A 21118-nucleotide genomic window follows, 5' to 3' on the forward strand; every position below is an offset into this window, starting at 1 on the left:
CCATCGAATGGCAATGTTCCACACACGAGCACGTATAACACTACACCATGCTCTGAAAGCGAAAAGAACAAGAAAATTTTTTCACACTTGTATTGTAAGCTGGAGCTGGGCAAAACAATCTATCATTAGAAACAATTTTTAGCTGACGATCCTGTAATTTAGGAAAATATTTAATATTTATTCTAATATAATGCCCCATTTCTAAATATTCTTGTAACGTATATACAGAGGTACTCACACACATATGCACACGCAATGTAAATCATTGTTTAACATCGTAGTTTGATACGCCGTGCGCACTGTCTGAATATGATATGAGCGTCACACACATCCGCACTTGCCTGGAGCAAACGAACTCGAGGGCTTTGATATGTGGTAGCCCCGCTCTTCAATTAAGCCTCACGTGGGAAATGAGATGACACGCTGATACAAAACGAGGCACGAGCCAGTCCCAAGATCACACTCAGTTCACGCGCAAACATTGCAGCTGAGTGGCACTCAAGTGATAAGCTGATCGAATGACAAGGGGTAGTGGGGTAGTGCAATGGTGATCCTATCAAGAGACGTCCAGCGGACAGACCCGTTGTGCTACCCATATTACTTTCTCGCATGATTTCAATTTTCTATGCATCGCACGCGTAATAAGCACGAAAAATACAATAGAGGTGCGAGGTGCTAGCTCTTTAGCTATACACTCTCGTAAAGGGGGCTTATGTCGGGCTTGCGCAGCCGACTCGACGTGAAGCGCAACTGCGATTTCGAGCAACTGGAAGCGATCGGCACGACTAGTTGCGTCCAGTTGCCCACTGTTCTATTCTGACAACTAGTGGCGGCCATCGCAGGCAATCGCGTCGCAGTCGATCGACCAAAGCACTGCAGTCGCAGTGAATTGTAGCCAGTTACTTCCAGTCGAGTCGGCTCGCAAGCCCAACATAAGCCCGCCTTAAGGCTCCTATTTTCTATGCATCGCATGGGATACGGGCCACACAATACGAGAGAGGTGTGAGCTCCACTCTCTAGCTATAAACTCCTTCCCTTTGTGTATGCCTACTTCGCCATGACATTTAATTTTTAAGCGCCACACAGGAAATAAGCCACAAATATAGGGGCGAGAAACGACAAATGCACTCGGTTCATGGCACCCGCACGCATGACAGTCTCGCGTCCCGCGCCGAGCAAAAGCCTCGTGCAATTAATAACATATCCCTAATCTATGGACGCGCGCGCAAAACGTAGCTCAAAGATTTATAGCGCATCGCATGGCAAGGTAAAACCCGCCGCGCACGCCGCGTGATCCAGATGAGACGGGATACTAGAGAAGCGTTGCCGAAAGGAGGTGTTGATCCCAAGCGCTATACGCGCAGATCTTGCGCACAGTTCCGCGGCAAGGCGCACGCGACCGCGGGAACGTCCTATGACAGTATGCAGCGCTGGCAGCTATGGATCCGTGCGCCGAATGAATTGGCCGGCGCACAGATCATAGCGCCAGCGAACAGTCCGCAATTTAGTGGGGACACAGAGGGTAGACATTTGGGACGTGAACAGTGTTCACTTGTTATAAAAAACATAATTTCTCTCTTCGTAACCGAGCTGTGTGACGCGAAATCACAGAAAGACTGACGAAATTCTCGCGACGACTCGATAATTTTACCGGAATACAATGAAACAGCTCAGCTGCATTGAGCTGCTGTTCTTTGCAAGTTGAATGAAAATATCTATAAAGTGTCGACACCTTCTGCTTCTACACTGTGTTTATAAGTTTTATTATGAATTGTATTTTATTATGCGTCAGTGCTTCATGTACGAGCGCGCAGCTGGCAGCGGATACATAAGCTGGTTTAAATAATATATGCGGAAATAATACGCCTCTATTCATGTAAATCGAAATGTTCACCTATATACAAACAATGACGACGTAATATAATCACATATAATTGAATCACAGCCAACCCCACCAACCTGCGCCGTCGATCCCCATATTATGCATAGCCGCTAATCGTAGCCGTTCAGCTGCTTGTTTGAACGTTAATTTGACCAGGAATACAATGAAACAGCTGAGCACTGCATGAGCTGCTCTTCTTTGCAAGTTCAATGAAAATATGAATAAAATGTGCGAACACCGTCTACTTCAGTTCTACACTGTATTGTATAATTTATTATGAATTGATTTATTTATGCGTCAGCGCTTCATATAACGACCGCAGCTGCAGCGAAAGCATAGACTTGGTTTTATATTATAATACGATCTATCTATCCATGTTCGATCTATCCTTGGGCCTATGCCTCTATTCATGTACATAGAATGTCACCTATATACAAACAATGACGACGTAATAATCACATAATAATCACATAGAGTAGCCTAGTATGTTGACTATATCGTAGGCGTTCTGATAGCCGTAAAGAGTCGTGCATGCTATATATGCGTATATATAGGGATTGGACCGTGAAGGTATAACTGCGAGCAGGCGAGTTCCAAGTTTTTCTGCAAAGTTTTTCTGCACAACAGCAATGACGGCCTCCCCTCGACCGCAGGGGTAGACGAAGTTTTTGCTATAAGCAGCACGCTGGTACGATGTAATATAAGCAAAAACGGCAAAACGGGCTAGAGAGGAGATGCACGTGCTCGCACGACGTGCCGTCGCCACGGGGAGCGCGGGGTCAAGAAGGTTGATAAAAACCTCGCACGTACGAGCCAGGTAATATAGCTTCGCTCTTAATATAGACTTATTAGTTTTTCGAAACTTGAGCCTCCAAGGGCCTGTGCTCTAACAAACAATACAAGGCTTACACATTGTGCGTATGAACGTTCTTTCTTGTCAACATGTAGAAAGACGTGAACATTTAATGTAGTACACAGTTACGTCAAACTATTTTAACGACTACTATTAGGAGACTATTACGACACTATTCCAACGTTCGCTCACTATGCGAAAGAAATCTTTCGTCCTTTGGACAGACCTTACACTTGCACGCAGTACAACGGCCTGCCATCATATATCGATGGATGAAAGATCGAGGGTAGTATGAATTCGAAAGAAGATATGCTATATGCTGTATGCTGTACGGTCTATGAAGAGGGCTATGGTATGGTATTATTATGCGCTGCGCTCTCTATAGTATACATGGTTTGAACTATTGACGTCATGATGCCAAACATGAGAGCATGGGGGGTAATAACACCTCCTGATAACACACATACGGCTGGTGGTTTTCCACATAACCCATTCTCAGTGTAAACAACCATCAATCAGCGGTGTACTAAGATGGCTACGAGAATGACAGTGCCACGTCACGATTCGAGGTAGACTGGTGCGCACGATAACTCGGCGAAGAATCTTTGGCTACACTAAAGTGATAGTTACTGCAGCGTGTCGAACTGTCGATCGCGGCCCAGTCTAAGCCGATTCGCCACCGGTGGTCTGGAAAAATCTCTGGGAAATCCCTCGAAGAGAGCCTCGTCGCGCCATCTATGGGACGCGATATGTACGAGAATAAGTTCAGGGGGTTAAATTAAATAAATTAGAAATCGCTTTTATAGAAGAAAACGTAACGCGCGAACCAAAAAAATTAGCAATTACGACCATTGGATTTATTCTCGCCCTACGTGCAGAGTCGAATGGCTTCTGCAATCGCCAGAACTGCTCAATTGACCGATTCTCGGGCTTTCTGTAGTACCCAGAGGGATTCGAGTAGTTAGTTGGGATAGAGGGCAGCGAGTTGGATGAAAAGGCGCCACGAGATGGCGCTGTTCGCGCTTCGCGCGTATATCCAGGCTGCAGATCGTCGAGTTGGATGAAAAGGCGCCACGAGATGGCGCTGTTCGCGCTTCGCGCGTATATCCGGGCTGCAGATCGTCCAGCGCTGGAGCCATGAGCAAGTTTTTACACGTGCGGGGGGGGGGGCGGACACCCGTGTAAAGCTGGGTTTACAATACTGATTTTGTGTTGTCAAACTGGCGAGTTGGACCAATTTCGCAATTCGGCAACACCGAGTTGGCGAAAATAGGAATGTTCTAATCTCCCAACTAGTTGGTAGTGACCAGTTGCTCGCGTGACTTTTGCGGTTACACTGCCGATTGTCGGTTGTATAGTTGGGAAGTTGGTCCAATTTGCCAATTTGTCTGCATAAAGTCGGTAGTGTAAACCCAGATGTGTGTGTGTGTGCGTGTACGTGTGTGTGTATGTGTGTGTGAGAAGATGACGCCATTACCTGCGCGCAACTGCCGCATGCACACTAGTGATTGTGAGCCCGTGGCAACGTGAGATGATGACCCTATGTGCTGATACCGTGCCGATAATCCTGTGAAAACTACCATCTAACGATAAACCTATGACGATATCGATGCCCCTGTGTTGATGACACTCTCACAATAACCCAGTGACAATGACTGTGTGACAACATCCACAGAATGACGCCACTGCGACAACACACCCTATATTACGACAACCCCTGTGACAACCCTGCGACTCTCCGAGAGTATGACCTCGTGAAGGTCATCCCCTGCGATGTGTCATTCTTCGACAATGACGGGCGCGGCGTAGTGCCACCTACCCAGATGTCGACCTTGGGTCCGTCGTACTGCTTGCCGATGAAGAGCTCGGGTGCGGCGTAGGGCGGCGAACCACACCACGTGCTCAGCTTCTGATCCACCTCAAAGTGATTGCTGAAGCCAAAGTCTGCAACGGGAAAGAGAGGCAGAGCGCGCGACGACGCTGTAGGAGGAGGCGGCAATGATTTTCCATTCAGATTGTTGGAAAATAAAAAAATGTTTAATAAAAATTTTTTTTAAATAGTTAGGAAACAAAAAGAGGCAGAGGCTCCTATTTAAAAATTTTATTAGGGTTATAAGGGAGCTTTTTTATTATTTTTTTTTAATAATATTTAAAAAATGTATAGGATACAAAAAGGGCCATGGCTAATAATAGGTATAATAGGTACCAGTAACCTCATTGGTCAGGTTTTTCTCACATTTACCTGAAATCTAAGGAGATAGTTGCACCACTCTCCCCCCTTCCACACAAAGGTAACAACCCAGGGATTGGAGGGGGGGTGGGGGTGGATGATGACACTTCTAGCAGGGTAAACCGGCTACAGTCTGACACCGTCCCCCGCCACGACCGTGTGAGGGAACGCAAACTGAACTGTCGTGAATACAAACATTAAACCACTCACCGGCGCGCCTGTGCGAATCTCTCTCTCTGTCTCTCTCTCTCTCTCTCTCTCTCTCTCTCTCTCTCTCTCTCTCTCTCTTTATATATACACATATATTAGCATCAGTATTCAAATCAGTAGCATATATTTAGTAATGACATCAATCACTCTCACCTGTGGACATGAAGAAAGGTATTCTAAATACTCCTGAAAGCACTCGCTTGCGTAAGCTCTTGATTGTGCTGCCATCGAATGGCAATGTTCCACACACGAGCACGTATAACACTACACCCATGCTCTGAAAGCGAAAAGAAACAAGAAATTTTTTCACACTTGTATTGTAAGCTGGAGCTGGGCAAAACAATCTATCATTAGGAAACAATTTTTAGCTGACGATCCTGTAATTTAGGAAAATATTTAATATTTATTCTAATTATAATGCCCCCATTTCTAAATATTCTTGTAACGTATATACAGAGGTACTCACACACATATGCACACGCAATGTAATCAATTTGTTTAACATCGTAGTTTGATACGCCGTGCGCACTGTTCTGAATATGATATTGAGCGTCACACACATCCGCACTTGCCTGGAGCAAACGAACTCGAGGGGCTTTGATATGTGGTAGCCCCGCTCTTCAATTAAGCCTCACGTGGAAATGAGATGACACCGCTGATACAACAACGAGGCACGAGCCAGTCCCAAGATCACACTCAGTTCACGCGCAAACATTGCAGCTGAGTGGCACTCAAGTGATAAGCTGATCGAATGACAAGGGTAGGTGGGGGTAGTGCAATGGTGATCCTATCAAGAGACGTCCTACGGACAGACCCGTTGTGCTACGCATATTTACTTCTCGCATGATTTCAATTTTTCTATGCATCGCACGCGTAATAAGCCACGAAAAAATACAATAGAGGTGCGAGTGCTAGCTCTTTAGCTATACACTCTCGTAAAGGCGGGCTTATGTCGGGCTTGCGAGCCGACTCGACTGGAAGCAACTGGATTTCGAGCAACTGGAAGCGATCGGCAGCGACTAGTTGCGTCCAGTTGCCCACTGTTCTATTCTGAGCAACTAGTGGCGGCCAGTCGCAGGCAATCGCGTCGCAGTCGATCGACCAAAGCACTGCAGTCGCAGTGAATTGTAGCCAGTTACTTCCAGTCGAGTCGGCTCGCAAGCCCAACATAAGCCCGCCTTAAGGCTCCTATTTTCTATGCATCGCATAGGATACGGGCCACACAATACGAGAGAGGTGTGAGCTCCACTCTCTAGCTATAAACTCCTTCCCTTTGTGTATGCCTACTTCGCATGACATTTAATTTTTTTAAGCGCCACACAGGAAATAAGCCACAAATATAGGGGCGAGAAACGACAAATGCACTCGGTATCATGGCACCCGCACGCATGACAGTCTCGCGTCCCGCGCCGAGCAAAAAGCCTCGTCAATTAATAACATATCCCTAATCTATGGACGCGCGCAAAACGTAGCTCAAAGATTTATAGCGCATCGCATGGCAAGGTAAAACCCGCCGCGCACGCCGCGTGATCCAGATGAGACGGGATACTAGAGAAGCGTTGCCGAAAGGAGGTGTTGATCCCAAGCGCTATACGCGCAGATCTTGCGCACAGTTCCGCGGCAAGGCGCACGCGACCGCGGGAACGTCCTACGACAGTATGCAGCGCTGGCAGCTATGGATCCGTGCGCCGAATGCATAGGCCTGCGTACGGATCCATAGCTGCCAGCGCAACCAGATCCGCAATTTTAGTGGGGAAGCATCAGAGGGTAGACCTTTTGGACGTGAACAGTGTCATCTGTTAATAACAACAGAATTCTCTCTTCGGAACCGAGCTCGTTGACGCAAAACACAGAAAGACGTGACGAAAATTCTCGGCACGACTCGAAATTTTAACCGGAATACAATTAAACAGCTCAGCGCATTGGAGCTGCCTGTCCTTTGCAAGTTGATATGAAATACTACTAAAATCACCACCTCGCTATCTATCAACTGTGTTTAAAGTTATTATGAATGTATTTTAATTATGCGTCATGCTTCATGTAAAACGGATGCGCATGGCTAGCAAGTCGATACATAAGTCTGGTTAAATAATATAATTGCCGAAAAATACGCCTCTACTCATGTAAATCGAAATGTTCACCTATAACAAACAATGGACGTATATAATCACATATAATTGAATCACAGCCAACCCTCACGCAACACTGCGCGCGTCGATCCCCATATATGCCGCACAGCCTACACGTAGCGTCAGCTAGTTTTTGAACGTTAACTTGACCAGGAATACAACTAAACCAGCTCGACGCATATGAGGCTGCTCTCTTTGCCATTCACATAAAATATGACATAAAATGTCGAACACCGTCTACTTCAGTCTACACTGCATTTATAAGTTTCTATAATTGTAACTTTTATTAGCGTCACGCTTCATAAAACACGATCAGCTCAGCGAAAGCATAGACTTGGTTATATAAATAACGACTATCATCCATGTTCGATCTATCCGGTATTTTGGGGGACCTATGCGTCTATTCATGTACATAGAATTTCACGCTAATATACAAACAATGACACGTAAATAATCACAGTAATAAGCACAATAGAGGTAGCCATATTTGACTATATCGTAGCGTTCTGATAGCCGTAAGAGTCGTGCATTCTATATATGCGTATATATAGGGAGGACCGTGAGGTATAGACTGCGACAGGGCGAGTTCCAATTTTTCTGCAAATTTTTCTGCCCAACACAATGACGGCCTCGCCCTCGACCGGCAGGTAACGAAGTTGCTATACGCACATGCTGGTAACAATTAAATAACAAAAACGGCAAACGGCTAGAGAGAGATGCACGGCTCGCGACGACGTGCCTCGCCACGGACGCGGGTCAAAGGTTGAAAAAACTCGCACGGAGTACGAGCCAGGTAATATCGCTCGCTCCTAATATATACTTATATTTTTCGAAACTGAGCCTCCAACGGCCTGTGCCTAAACCAAAAATGACACGGCTTACACATGTTGCTATAACTTCTTTTCTTGTCAACATGTAGAAAGACGTGAACATTAACGTACACACAAGTTAACTCAAAACTAATTTAATCGACTACTATTAGAGCTATATTCGGACACCTATTCCACCGTTCGCGATCACTCTATGCAAGTAAGAAATCTTTCGTCCTTTTGACAGACCTACACTTTGCACCAGTACGATACGGCCCTGCCATCATATATCATGGAATGAAAGATCGATGGTATGTATGAATTTCGAAAGAAATATCCTAATTCTGTATGCTGTACGTCTTGAAGATGGCTAGGATGATTATCTGCGCTGCCTCTTCTATATATACAATGGTTAAACTATCGACTCATGATGCCACAAAATGAGACATGGGGGGGGGGGGGGGTAAAACACACATACGGCTGGTGTTTCCACAAACCTCATTCTCAGTGTAAAACAACACATCCAATACACGGTGTAACTAAGATGCTACGAAAATACCGTGGCCACGCTCACGCATCGAGAGACGTTGCGCACATAATCGCGAAGAAATCTTTGCACACTAAAGTGATATTACTCAGCGTGTCAACTGTCGATCGCGCCCCATTACCTAAGGCCGATTGCAGCCACCGTGCGTGGGGTCTGAAAAAATCTCTGGAAATCCCTCAAAAGAGCCTTCTTCGCGCCATCTATGGACCGCGATAATTTACGACGAATAAGTTCAGGGGTTACCTTAACTATAAATTAAATCCTTAGAGCAAAACTAACTCGCGGACCCGACAAAAACATTAGCAATACGACCATTGATTATCGCGAGCCCTAAACGGCAGAGTCGAATGGCGTCTGCAATCGCCAGATACCTGCTCAATTGACCAGCATTCTCGGCTTTCTGTATACAGCCCAGAGGATTCGAGTATTAGTTGGGATAGAGGCAGCGATTGGATGAAAAGCGCCACGCGATGCGCTGTCGGCTCGCAGCGTGTATATTAGCTGCAGATCGTCCAGGCGCTGAGCCATGGCACAATTTTACCACGTGCGGGGGGGGGGTGGCGGACACCCGGTACAAGCTGGTTACCAATACTGATTTTGTGGTTGTTCAAACTGGCGATTGACCCAATTCGCAATTCGGCAACACCTGAGTTGCCGCGAAATAGAATGTTCTAAATCTCCCAAACTAGTGGATGGACCAGTTGCTCCGTGAACTTTGCGTTACACTGCCGAGTGTCGTTTATAGTGGAATTGCCAATTTGCCAAGTGTCTGGCAATAAAGTCGTATGTAAAGCCAGCTGTGGTGTGTGTTCGGTACGTGTGTCGTGTATGTGTTTGAGAAAATGACCCATTGACTCGTGCGCGCAACTGCCGCATGCACACTATGATTGTGAGCACGCGTGCAAATAATGATCGACCATGCTGAATAAACGTGCCATAAGTCCTGTAAAACTACCCATCTAACGATAAACCAACGATATCGATCCCCTGTGTTGATACACTCCCCTCACAATAACCCAGTGACAATGACTGTGTACACATCCACAAATGACGCCACTGCGACAACAACACCCATATATTACCACAACTCCCTGTACAACCCTGCGACCTCCGAAGTATTACCTCGTAAGGTCATCCCCTGCGCTGTTCATTCTTCGCTCAATGACGGGCGCGCAGGCCAACCTACCCAGATGTCGACCTGTCCGTCTACTGCAATTCCGATCACGAGCTCGAGTGCGGCGTAGGGCTGCGAACCACAGCCCCTTGCTCAGCTTCTGATCCACCCAGTGATTGCTGAGCCAATCGCAACGGGAAATAGACAGACGGCGCGACCGACGCTGTAGGGAGACGCAATGATTTCCATTCAGATTGTTTTGCAATATAAAAAAATGTCTTAAAAAAATTTTTTAAATAGTTAGGAAACAAAAAGAGGCAGAGCTCCTATTAAAATTTATTCAGGGTATAGGAGCTTTATATTTTTTTAAAATATTAAAAAATTGCTAAGATACAAAAAGGGCCATTGCTACTAATAGTATAATAGGTACCATAAACCCTCATTGTCAGGTTTTTCTCAGCATACCTGAAATCTAAGAATATTCACCCACTCCGCCCCTTCCACACAAAGTAACACCCGGAGAGGGGTGGGGGTGATGATGACTACTCTACAGGGTAAACGGCTACATCTGACACCGGTCCCCCCACGTACCGGGAGGAACGCAAACTGAACTGCGTAATACAAACATTAAACCACTCACCAGCGCCCTGTGCAATCTCTCTCTCTCTCTCTCTCTCTCTCTCTCTCTCTCTCTCTCTCTTCACAACCTCTCCCACCCCCTCATTTTTATAAATCGATATGACAGCAGCTGTCTCCCGGTCGGATTCAAGGGTAAACAGAGCGAGCATACGCGTGTGCGCGCTGCAGCATTAGTGGAGCGAGCAAAACGCGACCGCACAGGTCAGTGAAAGGACAACGTAATTCTTCTACTTCTTCTTCTTCCTCTTCTCCCTTACTCGGCTTCCGGGGCTTCTCCCAGGGAAATGTATTCAAGCCCGTGCGCGTTCGTACTAAAAACTAGATGCACCACCAAAAGACGTACAACTGGGAAATTAAAATGCGCCATAAAAACCCCACAAGAACTAAGAAAGGTTGTCTAGATAATCTAATATCTTGCAATAAAAATGCGAACACCTGCTTGCGATAAAATGAATGCACAACCAAGGTGTGCGTATGCCGCACTAGTTAAAACAGACACAATAATGCTCGTACTGTTACGGGTGTACCTCAATTAGTGTATTTCTGCACATTCGTTTATTAATTATACTCTATGGGAATCAATGTATGCTTCGCGCGAGCACCGTGAAGCATGAGACCGTCAATCAACCGCTTTGCTAGCTTTGCCCCCAAGGCTGACCCTGCTCCAAACAGTGGTGCCATAGACATAGACACAGACGTCGCTCTCTCTTATTGGGGTAAAACGACTGGGAAAATTGTGAAAAAAATATAGGAAAACGACGGGAAAATGCTAGGAAAGATTGAGGAAAAACGATCTGAATAGTTGAAAGAAATATTTGAAAAAATTTTATGAGAATGATTGCAAAAATCGGATTAAACCAATTGGATATAAAATGATCGCTAAGTACTCACAAATGTGTTGGGGTGCAAAAAACTGTACTGGAAATGCAGAGGGGTGGGGGTGGGGGTAAAGGTTAATATGGTTAAAAAATATCATAGTTATAAATCAGTCAAAATGGAGGCAAATGCTGGCGCAATAGAAAGCATTAATGCAATCTCTAATTATACTGTAACCCCTCTGCCCCCATAAACTTCACTCATATGGATATTATGAAATAGTACAGATAGTACAGTATATGACAGGCACAATGTTCCCCTGTAGTGGACGTAATTAAAATATTAATCTTAGTAATAGCGTGTCTATGGGTGTTATAAAGATCCCCAGCACCCACCACTACGCTCGGCATCCAAGATGATAATTTACACACTTTTTTGTATTGAATAGGCGTATGGTTCAAAATCGCTTCTTGTACAATCTCACCACAAAATACAGGTAATCATCATCAGTGTAGGTGCGCACACACGCGCACACACGCAGCAGCAGCAGCAACAGCAGCAGCAACAGCAGCAGCAACAGCAGCAGCAACAGCAGCAGCAGCAGCAGCAACAGCAGCAGCAACAGCAGCAGCAGCAGCAGCAGCAACAGCAGCAGCAACAGCAGCAGCAGCAGCAGAACCTGTGCATGTCTATGACGAACCCCATCCCCCTCCCCCCGCCCCGCTACGAGAAGCTTCAAGAGGAGGAGGAGGAGGAGGAGGAGGAGACGGGGCAGCACAGCACAGCGACCACACATAATAACGGACCCCTCCTCCCCCCCGTGGCTCGAGCGCGACGCTCCCACCCCCACCGACGCTACCTGCTATCTTGATATTCTGGCTGGCGTCCAGCAGCAGATTCTCGGCCTTGAGATCTCGGTGCACGACGTGTCGGCCGTGGCAGTAGCTGACCGCCGCCAGTATCTGCTTGAACTTCTTGCGAGCCTCCCTCTCTGCCATGCGACCGTGCGCAACTATGTGGTCTGTAACGACGACGACGATTAATTAACAATCCTCAAGTCAAACATTAGGTTCATCCTTCGCCGAACATTCGCGTGCGTTCACGTGCGACGATTTTCGTTAACCAAAATTAAATCGCTCACTGTCCGAAACTTTCGCACGTTCGTACGAAACCGCGGGTCAACACTCGACCGCGGTAGCCATTACATTAATGACGTTCATCGGTTTTTATACTGCGAACAGAGAATTTGATCGGATGCAGTGGGACCTCCTTATTCCCTGTGACAAACATGCACAGTGTATAGGTGGTATCGGGGGGGGGGAGGGGGTAAGCTCATCACAAGGGGTAAGGGGCTCACGACACATCGGTCAAATCTTTGTTTGCGGGGGAACCAACATCCGTCAGTATTACACATCTGACGTTCACTCGTTCCCGTACTGCGGACAAAAGATTCGGCCAGGAGGTAGCTACTACGCTGCGTTGAATGTTGTATCATGGTCATGTGATTCGCATGAAGGTCTTCCTCACAGCATGTTCACAGTTGCCCATCCGTGACCGTGTACGTCTTTCCACTTCCGCTCGAAAACTAATTACCCTCAATTCCCCCCTGGGGGAAGGAAAAAAGATGATCCTGCCAACGGAGGGAGTAGAGCGGCGAGCCGGAAGAGGCGTCCTTACCGAAAATTTCCCCACCGCTGGCGTATTCCGTTACCAGGTAGATCATTCGTTCCGTTTCCATGACCTGCGAAAAACGAAGCACATGCGGAAATGTTTACAAAATTTACGAGAGGGGATTGTCTTTGTGTGGCGCACGGCAGCATTGTAACATATGTGCAGTGCGCTTCTAAAAAATTAATACCTGGAGAAATGTAGAGAGAGAGAGAAAAACGCACAAACGTTCGGTCACACGTCGACACAACACTAGCCGATGAGTCAGCGAAATGCGGATGGAAAGACTGAATTGAGAGCAGTTAGGTTCGCATCTGCCCTATCCATATAATCAGGGGTTAATAATGACAAATTTGTCATTATTAACCCCTGATATAATGCAAGATAATTATGCACAAGAAAGATATATCTTTCTTGTGTGTCTTTGTAGTGCGGTTCTTGGTTTAGTGCCAATGTACTCCCTTAGTTAGTGTTAGCGTGCTCCCGTGTTTAGTATTAATGTACTCATTTAGTCAGTGTTAGCGTACTCCCTTGTTTAGTATTAATGTACTCCTTTAGTTAGTGTTAGTGTACTCCCTTAGTTAGTGTTAACCTACTCACTTGTTTAGTGTTAATGTACTCCTTTAATGTTTAGTGTTAGCATACTCCCTTGTTCAGTCTTAATGCACTTTTTTAATATTTAGTCCTAATGTATTTCTTCAATGTCTAGTGTTAGTGCACTTCTTTAATGTTTAGTGTTAGTGCACTTCTTCAATGTCTAGTGTTAGTGCACTTCTTTAATGTTTAGTGTTAGTGCACTTCTTTAATGTTTAGTGTTAGTGCACTTCTTTAATGTTTAGTGTTAGTGCATTCTTTTATGTTTAGTGTTAGTGCACTCTTTAATGTTTAGTGTTAGTGCCTTCTTGTAATGTTTAGTGTTAGTGACTTCTTTAATGTTTAGTGTTAGTGCACTTCTTTAATTGTTTAGTGTTAGTGCACTTCTTTAATGTTTAGTGTTCGTTGCACTTCTTTATGTTTAGTGTTGGCTGCACTTTTTTTTAATGTTTATTGTTAGTGCATTCTTTTAATGTTTTGTGTTAGTGCACGTTTTAATGTTTTAGTGTTAGTGCACTTCTTTAATGTTTATGTTGTGCCTTCTTTAATGTTGTAGTGTTTAGTTGCAGCGTCTTTAATGTTTAGCTGTGGTAGTGCACGTCATTTAATGTTTATGTTTAGTGCAAGTCTTTAATGTTTAGCGTTAGTGACTTCTTTAATGATTTAGCGTTAGTGCACTTCTTTATGTTTAGTGTTAGTGCAACTTCGTTTAATGTTTAGTGTTAGGTGCACTTGCTTTATGTTTAGTTGTTAGTGCACTTCTAATGTTTAGTGTTATGCACTTCTGGCAACACGACAGTCATCAAGTGCAATGGTTAACTTTAACTTACGAATCTTTTAAATAAACGTATCCTTAGTTAGTGTTAATGTATCTCCTAGTATAGTGTTAGTGTACTCCCTTAGTTAGTGTTAGTGTACTCCCTTGTTTAGTGGTTAATGTTACTCCTTAGTTAGTGTTAGTTGTACTCCTTAGTTAGGTGTTAGTGTAGTCCCTTTAGTTAGTGTTAGTGCTACTCCCTTAGTTAGTGTTAGTGTCTTCCTTGTTTAGTGTTATGTATTCCCTTAGGTTAGTTGTTAGTGTACTCCTTAGTTTGTGTTAGGTTACTCCTAGTTAGGTGTTGGTATCCCTTAGTGGTGTTATGTACTCCTTAGTAGTGTTATTACTCCCTTAGTTTAGTGTTAGCGTACTCCCTTACGTTAGTGTTAGTGTACTCCCTTAGTTTGGTGTGGTGGAGCGTATCCTTGTTGTTTAGTGTACTCCCTTGTTTAGTGTTAATGTATACCTTGGTTAGTGTTGGTGTACTTCCTTTAGTTGTTAGTGTTGTGACTTAGTGTACTCCCTTACGTGTGTTAGTGTACTCGCTTTAGTTAGTGTTAGTGTATCTCCTTAGTTTGTGGTTAGTGTACTCCCTTGTTTAGTGTTAATGTACTCCCTTCAGTTTAGTGTATAGGCTACCTGCCCTTTTAGTTAGTGTAGTGTACTCCCTTGTTTCAGTGTTAATGTACCCCTTTAGTTAGTGTTAGCTTTACTCCCTTAAGTAGTTCGTGTTAGCGAATCCTTCTAGTGTTAATGTACTTCTTGCTTTAGTGTTTAATGTACGCCTTGTTTCTTAGTGTTAATGTATCTTCTTTAGTTTAATGTACGTTTCCTTGTTTATGTTAATGTCCTTCCCTTGATAAGTGGTTAATGTACTCCCTTCTTTGTTTAATGTCTTCTTGTTTAGTGTTGATGTACTCCTTTTTTGTGGTTAATGTACTTCCTTGTTTAATGTTAATGTTACTCCCTTCTTAGTTTTTAATGTACTTCCTTGTTTAAATTGTTAATTGCTACGGCCCTTCTTTAGTTTTAATGTACTTTCCTTGTTTAGTGTTGATGTACTCCCTTTCAGTGTTAATGTATTCTTGTTAATGTTAATGTACTGCCCGTTCTTTAGGTGTAATGTAGCTTCCTTGTTTAATGTTTAGTGTATTTACTGGCAACACGGACAGTCATCAACAGCGATGGTGGTGCGCGGGCGATAACTGTGGGTGCATGCGTTCATGCGCGGGCAGGCCAATAGGTAAAGGTAATAGGGCGGTCTTCCTCATTTTTAGCAATGACACGGACCACTGCCACGGCGCTGAGTTCACTGAGCGGTGATTGAATCCACTAACGACTGGCAGCCGCAGAGTAACAGTTCAATAAGCCGCTGCCTGCTGGCAGACACAAGTGCAACAATCGGCTTTCCGCTGGTATGCTGCTTGTTGCGCCGCCGCCGCCGGCGCATACGGTTGCGTGGTAAACTGCATCCGTAATTTACGCCTATGACGACAGCGATTCAGCTTCGCACATGAGACGATGAGTGAATTGCAAGTTCAATGCAAATTCTCTTCTCGAGATATGACTGCCCAGGGAAGGCGTTTAGCTGACGTATCTGGAGAGTGTTGCACTCGCCAGCATCCCGTCGGACTAGTGGTGTCAGATCCTGTTATTAAGCCAAAACAAATCTCCAGGGAAGGCATTCACCTACTGTGGCATGCTAGGTGTTTGCCTTTTTTATGTATCATTCCTAAATGCGAGTGTTTGTAAACAAGTACTTCGGAAAATGAATCTCTAGAAAGGCTCTTCGATACTGGATCCTTGGTGATGTATTCAAAGTGTTTCGTTGTCGTTGCCACAAACACACCTTGAGACGAGTTAGTCTTCTACTCGCCTCACAATGCGTCGATTGTACTTTGAGACTAGTCTCTACATCTCCACTCGCGTAGATACGACCTTGACCAGTTCTTACTTTCGCCTCACAATCGTGTACTGATAATGTACTCCGGAGAGCTTAGTCTCTAATCTCGCCACAATGGCTGTACTATACATGTACTCGAGACGCTCAGTTCTACTGCCTCACAATCGCTGTACATGATACGCATGTACTCCGAGACCTAGTTCTTCTACTCGCCTCACGAATGCTGTACTGATACATGTACACTCCGAGACATAGTCTCTACTCGCCTCACAATCGCTGTACTAATACATGACTCCGGGAGCTAGTCTCCTTACCGCCTCACAATCGCTGTATTCAATAAGTGTACTTCGAGACGGGTGAGTGTCTTAGTCGCTCACAATCGTTGTTACTGATACATGTCTCGAGACGCTGTCTTATCGCCTCACAGATCGCTATACTGATACATGTTCTCCGAGACGCTAGTCTGTATCGCCTCCACAATCGCTGTATCATACATGTACTCCGGACGCTAGGTCTATACTCGCCTCACATCGCATGTACTATACATGTACTCGGACGCTAGTCTTACTCGCCTCAAATCGCGTGTACTGTAATGTACTCCGAGACGCTAGTTCATCGCCCACCATTGCTGTATGATACATGGTACTTCTGAGACGCTAGTCTCTTACTCGCCTCACAATCGCTGTCTTGATACATGTACTCCGAGACGCCTAGTCTCTATCTCGCCCTCCAATCGCTGTACTGATAATGGTACTCCGAGGCACGCTAGGTCTCTACTCGCCTCACAATCGTATGTACTGATACATTACTCGAGACGCTGTCTCTACTGCGCCTCACAATCGCTGTACTGTACATGTACTTGAGCGCTAGTCTCTACTCGCTCACTCGCTGTATCCATACATGTACTCTGAGACGCATAGTCTCTACTCGCTCCAATCGCTGTCTATACATGTACTCCGAGACGCTAGTCTCTACTGTCTCACAATCGCTGTATTGATACATGTACTCGAGCACTTAGTCTCTACTCCGCCTCACAATCGCTGTATCATACATGTACTCGAGACGCTGTCTCTACTCGCCTTCACATCGCTGTACTGATACATGTACTCCGAGACGCTAGTCTCTACTCGCCTCACAATCGCTGCTACTGCATACATGTACTCCGAGACGCTAGTCTCTTATCGCCTCACAATCCTGTACTGATACATGTACTCGAGACACTAGTCTCTACTCGCCTCACAATCGCTGTATCAATACATGTACTCGAGATGTCTTTCCGTTACCCTGCCATCATCGCCCCGCCCGTCGATGTTTTTTTGGCGAACGTCAGTGTAAACGGTTAGCATAGTGCGTGCTGCAGAATGCCACGGAGTTGTAAGGAGTTTGTGAAGCCCGTGTAATCGCGTAATGCTCATATTCTGCAGCCAGGTGCGAACGATGCGGGGTGAGGGAGGGTAGGTAGGCAGAAGCTCCTACCTGCTACGTGTCAGCATACACCACATAGCATTAATGTGTACTATAAAATATCACAAAGACATTGACACACTCATCAATTGACAAGTGCCGGATTATTGCAAGATGGCAGTTTTTCTTGCCACATACTCCGGGATTACGGTGAAACCATTGAGTCCATTGAGTGAGACCATTGATTTTACTTGCTAATCATCATTTTATTCCACAATATGCACAGATAGATTTGTGTGCCATAATAGTATATTATATGCGAATTCTGTCCACTGCCACAAGCGTTCCGCGGATGAATCTTAAGATGAATGCAGCATGTGCTTTCATCACTAAATCTTTACGTTATTGCAGGGTGCGTGTGGATGGCACCACGTGCATGCAGTAACGGCACACGTCCTGAATCGCACACGCTTGATAATTACACATTGCAATGGCTTCCTACAGTCTGCACAATGTAATGTATTCTCTGCCGCTGCGAACAGAGAATGCCCCACGAGCCAGACCTCTGCGCCTCGCCGGACCCCCACCCTCACCGCGTTTCTTATTCGGACGAACTCGACATAATTTCTTTTTTCTCTTGGCTGCGATGTGGGGATTATATTTCGTCGCGTGTGTCATTGCAGCGAGGGAAACCCGTGCAACCTGAATTACATTGATATACGATTTCACCTGTATGCGACTGGCAGCAAATAGAAACAAAATGCGATTCTATCACTCTCAATACATCTGCATCGGCTAGATCTTCGAACACCTGTTTGAAGTAACCGAATTGTCATCACTACATCTGTACTCACTCTTATATCACTTAAACAAGAGCGCAGAGCGTTGGCCCTCATCTGGGCGTCTTGTTGCTACGGTTATGAACGTACAATTTCAGTCGTGCGTAGTGAACATGTTGTTAGGCGCAGATATGCAGATACGCAGTTGCGTAACACATCATTGTGTAGGACACGGCTCACTATCTCCCCCCCATGCGATTTTGGTTTGATTTTATTAAATGATACTTTGCTTTCACTTCGAATTTGGTTGTCTAGATTCACAGCCTATCTATGGTATCTATCTATAAAAGATTTCAAATATGAGCATTGGATTCTCCAAGTTTAATTAGAGGGGGCGGGCAGTCTTCTCTCCCACCTCCCTCCCCACTGCTCCACTCCCTCCCTGCTCCCATCGTCACTCCTCTTGCTCTCACTTTCCCCTCCTTACCTCCCATCTCCCTCCTCTGCTTGCGCTCCTCCCTGCCTCCCACTCCATCCTTGCACCACATTCGCACGACCTATTGTACCCCGTTTCCCGCTCGCGATACACACCAAATCACCCGTTTTTCCTCGTCCCCGTCTCAGATTTTACATACTCACTCTCTTCTCTCTTTATCTTAGCTTTCTCTCCTCTCTCATCTAATTATATAAAAAAAATAAAACGCCGCATGATTAGGCCTTTTATGCCCCTCATAATTGCTTTCTTCCTATGGCCCCTGAGTGTAACCATCATAGAAATCATAATTATATAGTGTCTCTAATATTTGCTATGATAACAGCTTATGTTCGCACACACTGTGGTAAATGGATACGCACGGCCATAGCTACATGATATATGTTAAGATTACAACGATGAAAAAGTAATATTATATATTATAGGTACTAGTTATTATTTATTGTTTAACAAAGTTACATGAGAAAAAATCTAATTTAACTAGCGCTATAGTTGCGCGAGATGGCGCGCGTTGCAAGTGTAATCAATAAATCAAAGATGGCTATCGTTCCTGAAATCCTACAGTAGGTACAGGCCACAAATCCAAGTAAGTATATTCAGGCAAGCGATAATTTTGCTCAGCTTTGATTAACAGGTGCATTGCAGGTTGGCAGCAACATTATGATTAGAAGGCGTGGCCAGCATGGGCTGCCTGTGTTTTTGCCTATGCGAGCATTCACTGTTCATCATTCAGCCTCAGGCCCAGGGTGATAGGGATGCTATAGACAGACTGCTTTAGAAACATCATATGATTTAAGCGAGCGTAAACCTTGTTAACAAACATTTGCCTTTGCAATTAAACTGTGCAACTGTAGCCTCACATTGACACAGGTATGGGCTCTAAATAATGGCAAAAGCAGTTCAGTCCTTTGTTAACAGTCACAATCGATGTTTAACCCTCCTCTGAGGTCAAAAGGTTAATCCGACACTTACTCTTCGCATGTCAGTGGAAAGCATATTTCATGGTCCTTTCAATAAAGCCAAAAATGCTAGGGTCACCGCTGAAACAAAAAGTTTTCCAATCGCTCATCAGACCATGTCCTCAGAAATGTCTAAATCTCTGCCCTGTGCCCATTGAGCTTTGACCTGTGACCTCCAATTTCGGCACAGTGGATGGCCTTTTCCTACCATGATGCTATACACCGACTATCACGAGCCTAGGTCGAGGCCGTTTAGATTTGTGCCGCAATTCTGCATTTCCTCCCTATACCTTAAGTTTTGGAGTAAATCGTTCCCCCTTCTTTTACACCTCTTAAGCTTTGACCTTTGACTCCCAGCTTCGACATCCCAACTCGTTTTCGGATTACCCCCCCACGTCCCGAATATCGTGACCGTACGTCGAGCGGTTAAGATTTGTGCCCAACTGTTGACGGACGGACGGACGATCATGCGATTCTACAAGCTGCATCTGACTATGTCAGATGAGCTAACAAAGGCACGATGTCAAAATGTTTCCAACACTCCGAGGGCAGTGTTAATTATAATTGGCGAGAGATCGCTCGCGTACCTGGTAAAGTCTGACGATGTGCGGATGACCGAGTAGTTTCATTATCTGTATCTCGCGAAAGATCTTCTTCAGGTTGTCCTCATCTAGCTGCGTCTTGTCGATTATCTTTATAGCAACCTGGAAAAAAATGATTTTTTTCATTGATAAGTAATGGCAATACCATGACTGTCATTGACATCATCATGTGTAAGCGTATGATCACAAGGAAACGAAGAGACGAGCTCGAAATCACAAAAAAGTGTCTATTGAAAAAGCTCCTATCTATGAGAACTCATGGCCATAATCCACATCTTTGGAAAATGGAGCTATATGCTCAATCAATTACATCAATTACCAATATTTACCTTATGTACCTCCCTTATCTTTATCATACGAATCTCTTAGGTACATATCCCTCTGTTTTGGTATGCACACAGTGACACTGACGCACATTCACTACATAGCAAATTTTCTTTATTATTTTATATTATATTATATTGTATTGCATTGTGTTGTAATGTATTGTATTGTATTGCATTATATTATATTATATTATATTATATTATATTATATTATATTATATTATATTATATTATATCTGATATTTGTTCTGTGACACTTTGTAACGTCCAGTTCTGAACAGCCGATGACTCTCTTTCTGGAATCTCTCCTTAGGTCTCTCATAATGAACACTGTGGGCGAAGGT

General features: G+C 44.7%; 1 protein-coding gene across 1 annotated transcript; it reads right to left on the minus strand.

Annotated features, from left to right (window-relative positions):
* Window positions 1-2: 2 nt before the first annotated feature.
* Window positions 3-20550, minus strand: LOC106821175 (serine/threonine-protein kinase SIK3 homolog; the record flags this gene model as incomplete). The annotated part of the gene is given in 5 exon segments (XM_014825869.1): window positions 3-52; window positions 4555-4679; window positions 12089-12250; window positions 12907-12970; window positions 20434-20550. Coding segments are annotated over 5 exon segments (480 nt in total), but the record flags the coding sequence as incomplete, so codon positions are not given.
* Window positions 20551-21118: the final 568 nt, after the last annotated feature.

This window comes from Priapulus caudatus, unplaced genomic scaffold, assembly GCF_000485595.1.
Source record: "Priapulus caudatus unplaced genomic scaffold, Priapulus_caudatus-5.0.1 Scaffold62, whole genome shotgun sequence".
NCBI lineage: Eukaryota > Metazoa > Priapulida > Priapulimorpha > Priapulimorphida > Priapulidae > Priapulus > Priapulus caudatus.